Here is a 16,407-nt window from a genome sequence, read left to right as displayed (position 1 = left end):
TGTGTTATATATATATATATATATATATATATATATATATATATATAGTCGTTAACAGTTTTAAAAAAATGCTTTGTTATCCTTTCCAAAAGACAGGTGATTTTTGGTTAATTGGGGAGGGGGGTTATGTGGATTGGGACGACCCAAGAAGGAGATGCAGGATCCAATGATGTTCCTATCCCTATTAATTAGATAGGATAGTCCTAGTGCACTAAGGTCTTATAATGTATGGGGTCCAGGGAAGGATGGATCACAAGTTTTACCGTAGTGTCAAGGCTCCCCCTGACATCTTATGTGAATTGGGACAATCCAAAAAGGAAATGCAGGATCCAACAATGTGTATTAGGTTTCCACTTTTCAGGGTCTAGAGAGGGAACCATATTTTTTTGATGAAGTGTTTTATAAATCACAAAGGCATCAACAAGATGCATAGTTACAAAAGAGGAGATATCAGCTAAAAAGATAACAAAGACCTAACAAAATCTAAAGAGGAGACCATATTTGATCTACTGATCTATTGGAAAACAACATTATTTTGCATTCCTGCAAAAGCTATTGTTGTTACGTATCTCATGATCTGCTTTGAATGGGTCAGAGACTTCAACTGATTATTAGGAGATTAGTTTTCTCTTAGTCATTATCTTATTAACTAGTTATAGTTGTTCCTATTTTATAGGCATGTTAGCAGTCTTTTAGAAGTCCATGACTCCATGTTGTGGAACTGCCCCTCTACTCATTTAATCAGCTTGAAGTTCAATAGAAGTTTATCATTTTTCAGATTTCAATTCATCTTGCTGTTTCAGTTAATTAATAACATTGGTATCAGAGCCCTACTTCTTAAGGGACTTGTGTGAGACTTGTGAGGTTCTTTTCCGAGTGTTTATCCATATATTATTCTCTGCAAACACCATTAAAGCAATGGAGAATGCTGGCTCTTTTTCTTTAATGGCTCCACCAGTTCTCGATGGAGAAAACTATCAAGCCCGGGCAGTGAAAATGCAAGTTTGTTTGGAGGCTAATGATTTGTGGGAGGCTGTCGAGGAAGACTACGAAGTGCATCCTCTGCCAGGGAATCCAACTATGGCTCAGATTAGAACCCACAAGGAAAAGAAGACAGGAAAATCCAAAGTTAAATCTTGTCTCTTTGCTGCAGTTTCTGCCACCATTTCAGTAGAATAATGACATGTAACTCAGCCAAAGCAATTTGGGATTTCCTCAAGAAAGAGTACGAGGGAGATGAAAGAATCAGAGGAATGAAAGTACTGAACTTGGTTAGAGAATTCGAGATGCAGCGTATGAAGGAATCAGAAACCATTAAGGATTATTCTGATAGGTTGCTTGGGATTGCTAATAAGGTAAAGATACTTGGAAATTAACTTACTGATAATAGAATAGTTCAAAAAATACTTGTAACTTTACCTGAGAGATATGAGGCAACTATTGCTTCATTGTAAAATACTAAAGATCTGTCTAAGCTTAGCTTGGCAGAGTTATTGAGTGCACTGCAGGCACAAGAACAAAGAAGAATGATGAGGCATGAGAGATCCATTGAGGGAGCCTTGCAAGCCAAGTTGCAGTTCGGTTCAAGTGCCAGGGGAAACAAAGGAAAAGGAAAGAAAGGGAATCATGGAAACTACGAAGCAACAACAGCGAGAAATGGTGTTTGCAACTGGCAACAACAAAGAAGGTAATATCCTCCCTGCCAACATTGTGGGAGGAAAAATCATCCACACTTCAAGTGTTGGAGAAAACCTGATATGAAATGCAGAAAGTGTCACAAGCTCGGTCATGCTGAGATTATATGCAAAGAGAAGGGATTACAACAACCAAATGATGCACAGATTGCAGACCAACAAGAAGATGAGCAACTATTTGTGGCCACCTGTTTCGCAAGCAAAACTTCAAGTGAAAGTTGGCTTGTTGATAGTGGTTGTACGAACGACATGACCAGTGATGAAAAGCTATTCAGAGAACTTGATAGATCAGTTAAATCAAGAGTTAGGATCGAAAATAGAGAATACCTCCCAGCGAAAGGAAAGGGGACTGTAGCAATTGAAAGTTACAAAGATACAAAACTTATTTATGAAGTTTTATTTGTTCCTGAAATTGATCAAAATTTATTAAGTGTTGGGCAACTCCTAGAAAATGGATTTAAATTATTATTTGAAGATAAAGCGTGCCTGATCAGTGATCCTAGTGGTCAGGAAATATTCAGAATTAAAATGCAGGGAAAGAGTTTTTCCTTGAATCCATTGAATGAGGAACACAGCTTTTCCAAGCCAGCTCACTGTAGCGGAAACGTGACACAAAATGTTGGGGCACTTTCATCACAAAGCTTTATTGTTTATGCAAAGGAGCAAAACGGTAAATGGTTTACCCAACATGGAGGAGAACCTTTCAAGTTGTAAGGCTTGCGTGCTTGGCAAGCATACTAGACTTCCATTTAAAAGTTCCACTTGGAGAGCTACAGAAAAATTGCAACTCATTCACACCGATCTTTGTGGTCCTCAAAGAACTCCATCACTCAATGGCAGCAGGTATTATATTATTTTTATTGATGATCTAACAAGAATGTGTTGGATTTACTTTATGAAGTTTAAGTCTGAAGCTGCTGGAATTTTCATGATGTTCAAAGCTTGGATAGAAAATAAAAGTGGCTGCAAGATTCACGTCATTAGGTCAGATAATGGAACAGAATATACCTCAGATATGTTCAATTCTTTTTGTGAAGAAGCTGGAATTGAGCACCAGCTTAGTGTCCCTTATTCTCCACAACAAAATGGAGTGGGTGAGAGAAAAAATAGAACAATCATGGAGATGTCGAGATGCTTGTTGCATGAGAAGAATCTACCAAAGAAGTTCTGGGCTGAAGCAGCAAACACTGTTGCTTTCTTGCTGAATAGACTGCCTACGCGGGAAGTGGAAGGAAAGACTCCATTTGAAGCATGGTATGGTGTCAAACCTGTTTTGAAAAACCTCAAGATATTTGGATGTCTATGTTTTTCTTATGTGCCACAGGTTAAGAGAGACAAGCTAGATAAGAGGGCAGATTTGGGAATTTCATTGGCTATAGCTTATTTTCTAAAGCTTATAGGATCTTTCAACCTCAAACATACAAGATTATGGTAAATAGAGACGTTCAATTCCTTGAAGATGAGCAATCAGAATGGAATGAGGAGTCTCGAGTTAAAAACCATAATTCACAACTTGATTATGATGACTTGGTGGATGATCAACCAATTAGGGGAACAAGGTCACTCTCTGATAATTTTGAGAGATGCAATATTGCTGTTTTTGAACCTGCAGGATATGAGGAAGCAAAAATGGATCAAAATTGGACAAATGCAATGAAGGAGGAGCTGACCATGATAGAAAAGTACCAAACTTGGAAGCTCGTGGAAAGACCCCAAGATAGAAAAGTGATTGGAGTTAAATGGATTTTTCGAACAAAGTTAAATCCAGATGGTTCGGTAAACAAACACAAAGGTAGATTGGTGGTGAAAGGCTATGCACAAGTTTGGGGAGTAGATTTTTCTGATACTTTTGCCCCAGTAGCCAGATTGGATACAATTCGGATGCTTTTGGTTATTGCGGCACAGAAAAGTTGGAAGATTTTTCAAATAGACGTGAAATTTGCTTTCTTGAATGGTCTACTACAGGAAGAAATATATGTTGAGCAGCCAGAAGGGTTCAGCATACCAGGACATGAAGATATGGTTTATCTGTTAAAAAAAGCTCTATACGGACTAAAGCAAGCTCCTAGAGATTGGTACAGCCGAATGGATAATCATTTGCTAGGCTTAGGCTTTGAAAAAAGCTTAAGTGAATCGACTCTTTATATCTAGAAAGTTGCCTCTGACATTATTATTATTTCTCTGTATGTCGACGATTTACTTGTCACAGGAAATAATACAGGGCTGATTGAAGAATTCAAGGAGGAAATGATGGAAGTCTTTGAGATGACTGATCTTGGCGAGATGACTTATTTTCTGGGAATGGAGATCAAGCAAACTCAGAATGAAGTTTTTGTTTGTCAAAAGAAATATATGAAGGAGATTCTAAAAAGATTTAGAGTGGAAGAACGCAAGAGTGTGTGTTTTATCCAAGTTTTTAAATTGCAGCTGGAGCAAGTAGAGAGCACTGAGATCCTTGTCGATAATCAAGCTGCTATAGCCATATCCAATGATCCCGTGTTTCATGTTAGGACCAAGCACTTCAACATCAAGTTTTCTTTCTTGAGGGAAGTGCAGAAAAATGATGAAGTGGTTTTACTCTATTGCAAATCAGAGAATCAGGTGGCAGACATTTTTACTAAGTCATTTCACGTTAGCAGATTCGAATTTCTAAAAGAAAAGTTGGGAGTTTGCAGCTCCTGATTCAGGAGTGTTGTTACGTGTCTATCTGCTTTGAATGGGTCAGAGACTTCAGCTGATTATTAGGAGATAAGTTTTCTTTTAGTCATTATCTTATTAACTAGTTATAGTTGTTCCTATTTTATAGGCATGTTAGCAGTCTTTTAGAAGTCCATGACTCCATGTTCTCTGTTAGTGGAACTGCCCCTCTACTTATTAAGTTCAATAAAAGTTAATCATTTTTCAGATTTCACTTCATCTTGCTGTTTCAGTTAATTAATAACAGCTATTTTCACAGCTTGAACATATGGCAATCCAATAACATGATGACAGCTTTTACTGTTACACAAAAGTTCCCTTGAAGAAATAGATGACAGCTTTTACTGTTACACAAAAGTTCCCTTGAAGAAATAGATTACATTCTTCCTTTTGATAAGAAGAGAGTACATTCATAATATAATATAAATATTTACATAAACATCTACCCTGCATTCTCAAAATAGCTCTCTTTTTTATTCATAGAAGCTTATACACTAACTAGAAATTAACTTTGTTTTCCACTTGATGGGCAAACAACATCACCAAGTGAAACATATATGATAATAAATCTGTAACAGAGAAGATCTAACCATGCATGAATAAAGGTACAAACAAACTTGTAGTACTTTTACACTGTAAGTAATGCAAGCTCATTCTCAGGTACAGAATTCAACTAAAACTGCAACCAACATATATAAAATTTACCTCATAGACAAATAAATTTACAGACTCATTGTCAGGTGCAGACCCACGGCCTCTGCATTGAATCTGATACACATGAAACAGTAAAATCAGGACAACAACTATAACTCAAAGAGAAAAAATCACGCCCCCGCCACCTATTCTCCTCCATGACTTTATTACCATGCACCAACCTTTACATGCTTGATGCCTTCTTTCCTCCAATCTGACAATGAATAGTATCGACTTGTATTGGTGAGATCAATCACCATACCAAGCTGAAATTAACATGCAATGAGTCAGTTGTAGTTTAGAAGCTCCTGTGTTGTCAAGGTAACTCAAATGAATGAAGAGGTCAGAGTAAACAGGGCATCTAATGATAGTGAAAGTAACCCAAACAAATTAAGAGGACAAAAATTTACAAGACATATAATGATTATATCGTACCAAGTGGCAAAACAAAATAGGATATAAGCTTCAGCTTTGACATAAAACATATCCAAGATAGTGATATAAAACATGTCTAAGAGCATAATTCATATGCAGTAGCTTATTAACTGATTCAACTTATTATTTAAGTCAAAATTAGAATCTAGAGGACATATACAACAAAAAGCACTACCAACAAGGCAACAACGAAACAAGAAAAACTTCAAACAACAAGAAAAGCTTCAATCTCGTGATAACATTTACGAATCAAACTTATTTTATCGTTAAAGGTCCTTCATTGAAAAAAACAGCAGAGGGAACAGTTTATCATTGCTGTAAGGAATCAAATATTTTGAAAACAAAATCCACATCAAGTGAATGAATAAGGACCCAAATTTAGATTAACACACTCACTTTTCTTCCTAAAACTCTCTGTTGGTGGAGGACTTGCCTAAACGAGTATCTTTTGCCAGGAAGAACACAATCATTGAAAGTTTCATCCAATGGAACCTTTGAAGGAATAATACAACCTATCTCCTGTCCAAATGCAGGACAATCCAACCAACCTGCATAAGCAATCCAAAAGAAAAATGATGTAATCGACCATGAGCAGCAAGGAAGAGGGAAAAAGGAGAGAAATAAGAACCTGTGTTAAGATGATAGTCAAAGAAGGCACAGTAAAGTTATGTGCAATCTAGAGTTACACTAACATGACAAGAACAAAGAGAAAGATGGACTAGACGGAGGGAAGCAGGAACCTATTGCTACTTCAACAAATCATAAACACACACACACACAGAGCAAAGGAGATAAGTGACACACAATAGAGAAAGAGTGTGTGTCTGTGCACAAAAAAAAAACCTGGAGGAAGTCTGCTGCTTGGCTTCTGTCTCTTCGTCTGAAAGATCTCATCCCGCATTCGTGGTTGAGATGGATATGCAGGTCTATCATCTGGATGTTGTCTTTTAAGTCTTTGAATCCTTTCCTCCCGCTCCTAAAACAGACAGCATTTAGAAAGAGGGCATACAAACTAGAAAATATTTTTTTGACGGAGTAGAAAAATATAGATTTAAAGAAGAAAATGGAAGTCTCCACAATAATAAGATTCACAAGAACATACCCCCCTATCTATGGGCAGTCCCCTATCCTTTCTACTATCATAGAATGAAGCGACAAAGAAGCAAGTTCTATTTCTTTATTTTCTCCCCTTTTAATGGAGACGAGATTGGTAAAAGGAGGTATGAAGTATGCAATGCAACCAAAAATAGTTCAAATTCGATCAGTCAGATAGCTGTCTTGGAGGTAACCAGATGACCAACAACAATGCTGAATTCCCCACTGCTCAACAACCACTCTTCCTCTTCCATTTGAAGAGAGGGGGGGGCTATTACAGGAGGAAAGTAAAATAAGTTAATCTGCGTAGTAACCATGTTGCTAAAATAACTCTTAAGATGTATCAGACGTCATAGGCACCTCGAGCAAGTAGGGGTTTCAACTTTCAGGATTCTTACTTTTTGGTAATCAATTCCATCCTCTGGATTTTGATTTGATGAAATTTACTTCATTTGATTTTAAAAAGATAGAGGCAGCACACAAAGCTTTCTACTGGTTATTACTCTGTAAAGACAAGCAGCAAAGAGACAACCAATATAAAAGAGACATGTATCAAACAAAGAGGCCAAAAAGAATATCAAATAAAGGAGCAAGTTAAGGTAGTAGTACAGCTCAATAGTTGATATAGAGAGCAAAATGAACAGAAACATACGCGACGTGAAATCTCTACAGCAGTAGTGACATAATCTGCACGTTCGTCGCTATGTAATATAATAGGTTCTTGCGGTTCATCTTCTAATTGTTGTCCAAAAATCTCGTCATCATCCTCTGGCTGTGGCAAGGCATTCAGATCCATGCTGGTGATTCAAGTCTGAACATAAAGCATATGTCAAGGGTCCTGTAAGCAATGTATAGTTCTGTTCCTACAACAAACAAGAATGACATCGAATTGTTCAGACCAAAAATAAGCTAATAATCTTATACGACAACAGAAAAGGCTGAATTTGTTCAAATGTAAATGCATCGTCCAAATATTAGAACTTAATGAACCAAACAAACAGCATAAATTTGGATATTAAAGAAATACAAAATTAACACAAAAGGAAACAATGCTAGACTAGATGATATGAAACAGAACAATAGTTGACTCAAATTATAGAATACAACCCTTTTAGGGCCAGATACTAAAGAGCAAAAAAACATATCAACCCAAAAGACGTATACAGATCTCCAGAGTGTCATCATCATTTGGGTTTCATTTGGTGTCACCCAGTGTTTTGGACGGCGAAAGGCGACAAAAGGCGACAAGGGCCTGCCTCGCCACGCGGCGAGGCACTCGCCTTTTTGAATTGAGGCGCCAATTAATACAAAAAATTAAAAACATTTAATTGCACATATAATATTCAAAATTTCAATAGCAATTACATATATTACAAATACTATAATAATTACTATAGAAGGATTAATTTTTTTTCAAAAAAATAATGGACAACAGTCACAACACAGTGAAAGCAGAAAGCATTTTACAGTAATCCGGGACAAAACAGAGAGTGAAGAAAACAGAGGAAAAAAAAGAGTAGTGAAGGCAGGGAGCAGCGAAGAGAAAGAGACGAATAGAGCAGCAACTCGAGGGAAAGAGACGAAGAAGAGAGCAGCGACTGAGGAAGAAAAGAAGAGTGCAGCGACTGAGGAAGAGAAGAAGCAACAGCGACTCGAGGAAGAGAAGTAGAGGAATACACGAAACTCTGATGAAAGTTTGAAAATAGAAAAAAAAACTAATATTATTAAGTTAAAACTTTTTTTAAAAAAAAAAATCAGAATGGCGACGCCATTTACGTCGCCATTGGGTCGCCTCGGCTCGCCTATTTGAGGTCGCCTCGCCTTAGTGGATAATGGCGACACAGCCTCGCCTCGCCATTCGCCAAAGGCGCTATGGCGAGCGCCTTTCACAACACTGGTGTCACCAATACAAGAAATAGTCAATTTTGAAGGAGAGAATAATTGTTTATGAATGACCGTAGTCATGAAGCAACAAGGCAAAGAACGGGTTACTCTCTACTTTAGCAGAAATAATCCATGACAGTTTGTGTAAGTGTAATTTGAGAAGTTGAGGAAATGTGGGAAGGGTACATGAATTCCACTTGAGATATTATGTACATTATACACGATAGTGGGTTTACTTTTATGCTCCATCCAGAGTTCGCAATTCAAAGCTAACTTTGTTTGCTTTCGACATTGATGCATAGACACGTACAAAACAAAGGAAAAAGGGTACTCCAAAGATTAGAAAGTTAAATATATTTGTTATTTGAACTAGAAAGTATATTAAGCATATGATCGAAGGGAAAGAGTGAAGAGTTTGTTGAATAACAAGATACAATTAAATGAGGGACTGTGAATATATGACTTTCACAAAGAAAAGTTTGGCATTAAAAGAAAGGGGACAAGTGAACATAAGGGGAGAAAATAGGATAAGTGAACACACTTAAGTGATGAGTCCTCGACCAAACAAAAGACAAAAAAAATGAGTGCTTGAGGAAGTACTTCTAAAAGAATTTTTGTTCGCTTATGATCCTAAATAAATATAAGTTCATTGGCAAAACCTAATGCTAACTTGTAATACTAAATACAAGTTCGTTGGCAAAATTGAATCAGATGAATCAACCCTACAGGCACCATTGTTTTGGATGATGAAAGGCGATAAAAGGTGACAAGGGTCCGCCTCGCCACAAGGCGCGCGCGAGGCACTCGCCTTTTTCAAGTGCGGCCCAATCAATACCAAAAAATTAAAATATTTGATTGCATATATTAATAATCAAAATGTTAATAGCAATAACATATTAGCAAATAAAACTGAAAATAGATAGTACATACTTAAAACTTGAATGAGAAAAATACATAACAAACGTAAAAACTGTGAGGGAAAAAGCTAGAATAGATGTGACTCTGAAGTCTGAAAAAGAAGGAAAAAGAAACAGAGGAAGAAGCAAGAAGAAATCTGAAGGAGAAAAGAAGAAGAAGAAGAAGAAGAAGAAGAAGAAAGAAGAAGAAATACATATTGGTTGGATTTTGGAGTCGCCGGAAAAGTCTGGCTAGTCGTCCGAGGAGTCTAGTCAAAAACCTAAAATTACTCTAAATTGGTCGCTTTTTTAAGGAAAATACAAAAGTGACGCCTTTCTTGCCTCTCGTCTTTGTTGTCATGGTGTCACCATTCGAAGATCGCCTTGGCACAAAGCTAAAAGGTGATGAAATATCGCATCGCCTTGCCTCTTGCCATTGAAGACAAGGCAATCGCCTTTCACAACACTAACAGACACTAATTGGAGAATAGTCACAAAATAGGCAGAATAGTAGACTTGCATTGAAAAAAAATGCCCATGCACATCTATCGAGGTCTTCTCAGGATTGTAGAACAACCTCTTTCCAGAATTTGAATGGACTGATAGCTCAGCTTACTGTGGTTGCTCTCAAACTCTTCTTTCTCTTTCTTTTTCTTTCAAATTTCACGACCTGTCATCTCTGACAACATCTCCTTTTCTCTTCGTTCTTTCATTTCGGCCCACAATTATTTGAGTATGGAAGACAATTGGTTATACTTCAATGCTAGATTCAAATCCTTTGATATTACCAGGTGGCCAGATAGCAAAAAGAGCTAATATGAATCTGTAGGAAGTAGTCGTGGGATGATGAGACAATAGACTCTTAGCACAAGGACAATGTCTTGGATCTGCAACATTCTCAAGAGACATAGAAAGAGAAGACAAATTCGATCAAAAGATGGAAAACAAAGCACAAACAATCAGAATTTTCCTGCACTAGGAAGTTTAACGTATATGGTGTACATGAGCTTCCTTTTGCTTCAGGGGAAAGATAGGATTGTAAAAAATAATTCCTCAGATCGCATTGAATGGGGGATGGAATGAAGTAGCCTTTCGGATTAAAAGGTTCATTAAATGCAACAACCAACTGAACATTACAGAGCCCCGCAGCATTGAAGATTACCCTTTAGCCAAAGCTGCAGACAATAAATGGCAAGCAAACACTCTCAGGGAATTTAGTCTCTACAAATAGTGGAGACATCTGTATTAAATAGGTTCCTCAGACCCGGTTGTGGGAATACATAAAACTTGATATGTTGTTGTCTCTGCGTTACATAAGCATACCTGGGCATCTGGAGGGAAGGAAAAGGCTTACTTAACAAGTATGGCATTAGAGAATTTCGTGAGGAGTCTGAAAAAATCACATTGTCGATATAAAGAGATGGACTAGCATCGCTTAGGTGGCTGCCTTTGGGGCCAACATTTATGATATGGACGAGAATATGTTCTTGTTTGAGTTCCCAAACAGGAGTATGGCATGACAAATTTTGTGGAGGCTTGGGGATAGAGGACAAGAAAGATTAGTGTGCACCGGTGGAGCCACACAATAGGTTGTTGTCTACCAGCTTCCAGAAGATTGATATGAGCAACATGATCCCACTTCACCTTTGGTCGCAAAAGGTTTTCACTGAAATTGGAAATATATGTGGTGGATGGGTGGCTACTAAGTAAGAAACTGAACTCAAGAACCATCTCAAGTAGGCGAGAATCAAAATCGGGGGGATGACTGGAATTGTCCAAGTGAAGTATCCAAAGAAAGAGATGGGTACAAGTATTACTTTTTCCGATATTGATCAAAACAGAAAGCAAGATTTGAAAAGAAGTTGCAAGTGATACAGGGAATCAAAGAACCTGTAGGATCAAAGGCTTCTTTTGAGTTTGGACCCGAGGGCAAAGGAGTTAAACATTGTGGAAAAATAGTATGATTACATGCAAATTTAGACTGTATCAATGATGAAGGACGTGGAGACAGTTGTTCAAAACCTAGGTCAGGTGAACATACTACATAAGTGTTAATTGACAACCTTAGGGGCCATTTATAGCTGGTTTGGGGATGAATCATGCAGGAATTAAATTTGCAAAAGTAATACCACATTTTGACAGTTGTTTAGGAAGTATGTTATCCATCAATAAAATTAATACTATGTATACTGTATAGTTTGCAATTTAGAAATTCACATAACTAATACATGTATAAGTTATGAGGAAACCTATGTATTTATTATGCAGGGAAGAAGATGGAATAAGTAAACCCTACACACTAATCCCTGCATAAAAGAAATACACTAAAGACTATTTGCACCCGTTGTTCCTACTTAGCTTGTGAGGGATTGCTCTTGTTGTTCTAGTGTTATAAATTTATAAGAGTAGAGTGAGTACTAATCTAATTAAAAAAAAAGGTGGGGGAAGGTGTATGGTTGCATACAGTGAAAGATTTGGAATAGTAGAGTGAGTGTCACTGGTTGTTAAATTTGTTTGTAAGTATCTGCTCTACCCCAACCCACTCTCCTCCTTTAGGTATACGGTTGTTAATTTGTACACCATCGTTATCAATAGGATTAAGTAGTATTAGAATTTATGCTTAACAAACACATTATCACCAAATTAAAGCCAATGGATACAAATCGACCTTGCAACAAATCAATTTTTTCATCAGTAGGATCAACTAATGTTGGTACTTATGCTTAACAAACACATTATCACCAAATTAAAGCTAAGTGTTGCCATGAGATGAATACACATCGATCATCAATAAAATCAATTTTGTCATCTATAGGATCAATTAGTGTTGTCATTGATGCTAAACAAACACATTATCACTAAAGAAAACTCTAAAAATTCAAACAAACCCTAAGCAAAATGCACGTGTGGTACATTGAATAAGACAAAACTAATATATACAATAATTAAACATTTGGAGGGAAAAATACCTCAACTTTTTTTAATTAGGGCTGGAGATGGAAGTGTTGGCAGCAGTCGGCTCGACAGCGTCAGCGATTGGAAACTTTAATTGGACTGTAACCATGCACTTAGAATTTCATACACTAAATTTATTAGTACATTCTATAGTTGTTGAACTTTTCCTTTTAAAAAACTACTTTAACAACAGACTACTTTAACAACAACAGATAGATATCATAAACGACTTAGAAAACAAATAAATATACTCATATAAATTGCTAAATGCCATAGTTCAATTTGATACATTTCCTAAACACAATACCTCTTTCTAAATAAAAGACAAGACAACAATGCCATATTTGACTTCCTATGTTCCAAAAACACAATACTCTTATGCTAGCAATTTCGTGGAAAAGACAATGGCAGAAGGCAAGTGACCATTCCAAAGATCAACTTGCAATTATTGCAATATCTTAATAAGCTGTTGTGGGTCTTTTTTTCTTTTTGAAGTCTTTTATGGAAGAATCAGAAATTGGGGACTTGAAGTCGCTGGTCTTTGTTGGAAGAATCAGAAAATGGTGAATTGAAGTCTCTGGACTTTGATAGAAGAATCAGAAAATGGCAAATGTAGCAGTGTGATTTCTTGCGGAGAACTTGATGCAGCTGCTAGGGAACAACGTAGAGTCAGGGAGTTAGCTGGAGAGATCAAAGCTATACGAAACAAAGTCAAAGAGATCCGACAGAATGATGCCATTGGCCTTCACGCCCTTCACAATGATGATTTATATGATCGAATGATCTATTGCAATTGAAGTCTCCGGATCCAACAAATTAGTTAACTAATTTTATTACCTTTGAGATTGCAGAATGGAAGTGCAGCGCTACTGCGATGTGAGGCGGGATGCTACGTGCGGCGGCCTGCGACGTGCGGAGCTGCTGCGACGGCGACGTGCGAGCTGCTGTGACAGCGACGGCGATAGCGACGGCGATGGCGATGGCGATGTGCGAGTTGCGAGTTGCGAGTTGCGAGTTGCGAGCAGCGTGACACTGAGGCTCGAGGGACGTGTTTCACCTGAGACAACACTTAGGGTTTTGAGGGAAAGGGAAAAATTATTGCCATTAATAACAAAATTATCCACCCATAGAAGTTGATTTCTTTTTTTTTTTTTTTAAAAAAAAAGAAACTGAATATACTGACCTTAGGATCTCCATAATCTTTAAAAATCTATATATAGATATATATATTTAAAAAAGATGTAGATATTGCCAATTAACATTATTAAATATCTATAATAAATACTGACAGAAAATTTGATATTGATTAAATTATATAATTTAAATATACCGGTTGAAATCGGTGCTTATTAATTTATTTTAGGAGAAATGGTCAAAAATACCTCCTCCTTTGATTTCTTAGTCGATTATTTTTTTTTAGCTAAACGAATGGGTCAAGCCCCTTTATTAATAAAAAGAAATTCAAAATGTACAATAATAAACCAGACCCAATAAAGACCCGATCCATAAACCTATTCTAACAAAGGAAATATAGGAAACAAAATAGGAAAAGGAAAAAGGAGATCGGGTAAGAGAGTTCTTCTCCATTGCAGACCTATATATGAAAAGTATCCCACCTTTTAGAAACATACCCACCTAAACCGATACATTGGAAGTAACCCTACCTTCATCGCGGTTCTTTTTCACAAATTAGGGGAACGCTATCGGTGGAAGAACCCACAGATGAAAAGCTTATCATACCTTAAACAAAGCCTAAGCACAAGTCTTTAGCAATTGACCCTTTGTTCTCGACCTTAACTTCAACCCTAGCTTCTTCTTTTATTGAGGTTCTTCATAGGGAGAGAAATATTCTTTGGAAAGGATGAAGTTGGGTTTTCTTTTTATTTTATGGACAATGACTTAATTGAGGTAAATTAGGTCTAGTTAACTTATATACTTGCTAGGAAAGTAGTGGAGATGTGTTGGTTCAAGTTTTGGAAAGATTAATTAAAGACCCCAACTGAAAACATAAAAACTTACCTTTCCCACGTTGTAGATCGCCCTTTGGCACACTTTGGTTCGCCAAAGCATAAGCGACTCGCCTAATGCTCCTTCGTCCGCCCAATTTAACAGTACTTCCCTAAATGGGTAGTGCTTCACTATTTCGGGCATAACTCTTTACCCCAATATTAGAATTGTAACAACCCTAAAAATGAACTAGGTTAATATAGAGACTATCATGAGTGTTATAAGTTAATAAGGTGTTAAAAATGAATAATATTTATTGGAGTCAAATTGAAGAGTTTGGAAGTCAAACGTCGAAGAACGACCATGACGTTCGGAAAGTAGTCTTGTGTATGTGCTAGTGTGCTTGTATGTTGTGCATGTTTTAAGGTATTGTTTGGAGTCTAAAATCAGTGGGATGACCCTAGTACATAGAGGGACATACCTAGGGTCAAAACGTCCTAGCATGACTCCCTAAGGACCAACCAAAGGGTCCTTGAGAAGGACCTAAACATGGGCCAAAGAAGCTGCTGAGGCAGCCCATATTTGGAGACCATGGCGCGTCGCGCTTGCAACACTTAAAAGGCAAAAATTTTACCTTGAGATGCGGGCTCAACACGAACCATTCAGTCTCAAAAATTTCTGGAACTAAGAATTGGAAGTGTCCCCGTGACGCGCAGCCATGTTCAAGATATGGTCGCGTCGTTTTTAAGTCAAATTAGACTTGGTTAAAAGGTCCAATAAGTTTAGGGGTATTTTGGGTACTTCGGGGTTTATTTATTGACGGTTATTGGGTCATCTTAAACCCCAAATTCACCAATCAAACCAAACCATCAATCCAAAACAAAATGTCTCCATTCTTTCTCTCTAAAACCTCCATTGTTGAAGCTTTGAAGATCCAAGGAAGAAGACCAAATTCTCCAAGTTTTTTCAACCCAATTTTGTGGGCTTTTTACCATTAATATATGGTGATTTCATCTTTGATTCTTCTTCCATTCAAGGAGCCAACTCCAAAGATTTTTCAAAGATGATAAAAAAACATAGAAAATCCTATTTTGAATTCTAAGCATGAGTTCTTGCATGAAAAGTTTAAAATAATGTTTTATGAAGTAATTGATGTTAATTGAATGTTTTAAGATAAAAAAAACTCCATGAACCCATGTATTCTTTGAATTCCTAATTTTGACTCTAAATTGGGTGAATTGATCATGACTTGAACTTATTGAATTCATGTGTACATTGTATTTGACTATTGAATTACGTATTGATCCATGTTAGAATTGTTATAGTTTGCCTTATAATGTTGATATCTATATTGAGTATTGTTGGATCATTGATATGGATGAATCTTTGGCCTAGTATTATATATATTGTTGTTGTAAAGATCTCTTGTTATGTGAAATTGTTGGAAAAGCTAAGGAATGGTGACGATGGCTATTGGACGGTGGTGAGTTGACCTAATTCCTTTGTTTGACATAGAATTGATATTGAATTGTTGTTGATTGGTATGGTCCACTTATGGTAGCGGTGTTTGATTGTTATATATGTTATGAACATGGCCTTGTCGGCATTATTATGTAAATTATGGTATGTAGGGGTGTTCATGGTTAGATTTGAATCGTTATTGATTAAAACCAAAACCAAACCAATCTAGTCGTTTTTCTAAGTTTCTAAAACAAAACAACACCTAACGAAAAAAATAACCATCGGCTTGGTTATTGTCAGTTTGGTTCGGTTTTATTGATTTATTCAGTTTGAAAGTAAAATTTTTTTTGAGGACGTACGTAACTCGATAGACACAAATACCAACTACATGAACAATTTACTATTAAGCGAATGTCAGTTCAGTCAAGCAATTTTAGAGTTATCATTACACGAACAAAGTGATTCATTTAAGAGAAAGTGTGACTATTTTATGTGAAGTACAGTAGGTAAAGACTAAAAACCAATCTAGTCGTTTTTCTAAGTTTCTAAAACAAAACAACACCTAACGAAAAAAATAACCATCGGCTTGGTTATTGTCAGTTTGGTTCGGTTTTATTGATTTATTCAGTTTGAAAGTAAAAAAATTTTTG

At 36.8% G+C, this 16,407-nt stretch overlaps 1 protein-coding gene across 11 annotated transcripts in view; it reads right to left on the bottom strand.

Annotated features, from left to right (window-relative positions):
* Positions 1-13,443, bottom strand: part of LOC107004610 (mRNA-capping enzyme-like) — a 37,954-nt gene extending 24,511 nt beyond the window's left edge. For 2 of the 11 annotated variants that reach the window (XR_003575092.1, XR_001454758.2), the window contains exons 1-7: positions 13,187-13,442; positions 12,364-12,461; positions 7,267-7,477; positions 6,363-6,495; positions 5,916-6,067; positions 5,267-5,350; positions 5,097-5,159 (exon numbers count right to left, since the gene is read on the bottom strand). Coding sequence is in view for 9 of the 11 variants with exons in the window: in XM_015202882.2 (XP_015058368.1) it covers positions 5,097-5,159; positions 5,267-5,350; positions 5,916-6,067; positions 6,363-6,495; positions 7,267-7,410 (576 nt within the window). In the remaining 2 variants the exon portion in view is untranslated. Of the gene's footprint in view, positions 1-5,096; positions 5,160-5,266; positions 5,351-5,915; positions 6,068-6,362; positions 6,496-7,012; positions 7,119-7,266; positions 7,478-12,363; positions 12,462-13,186 lie in introns of those variants that run through there. The other 9 variants (XM_015202882.2, XM_015202880.2, XM_027912807.1 and 6 more) reach the window with 9 other exon arrangements.
* Positions 13,444-16,407: the final 2,964 nt, after the last annotated feature.

Source organism: Solanum pennellii, chromosome 11 (genome assembly GCF_001406875.1).
Source record: "Solanum pennellii chromosome 11, SPENNV200".
NCBI classification, from domain to species: Eukaryota; Viridiplantae; Streptophyta; class Magnoliopsida; order Solanales; family Solanaceae; genus Solanum; species Solanum pennellii.
Note: the sequence above shows the minus strand (reverse complement) of the source record. Positions and strands in the feature narration are given on the sequence as shown.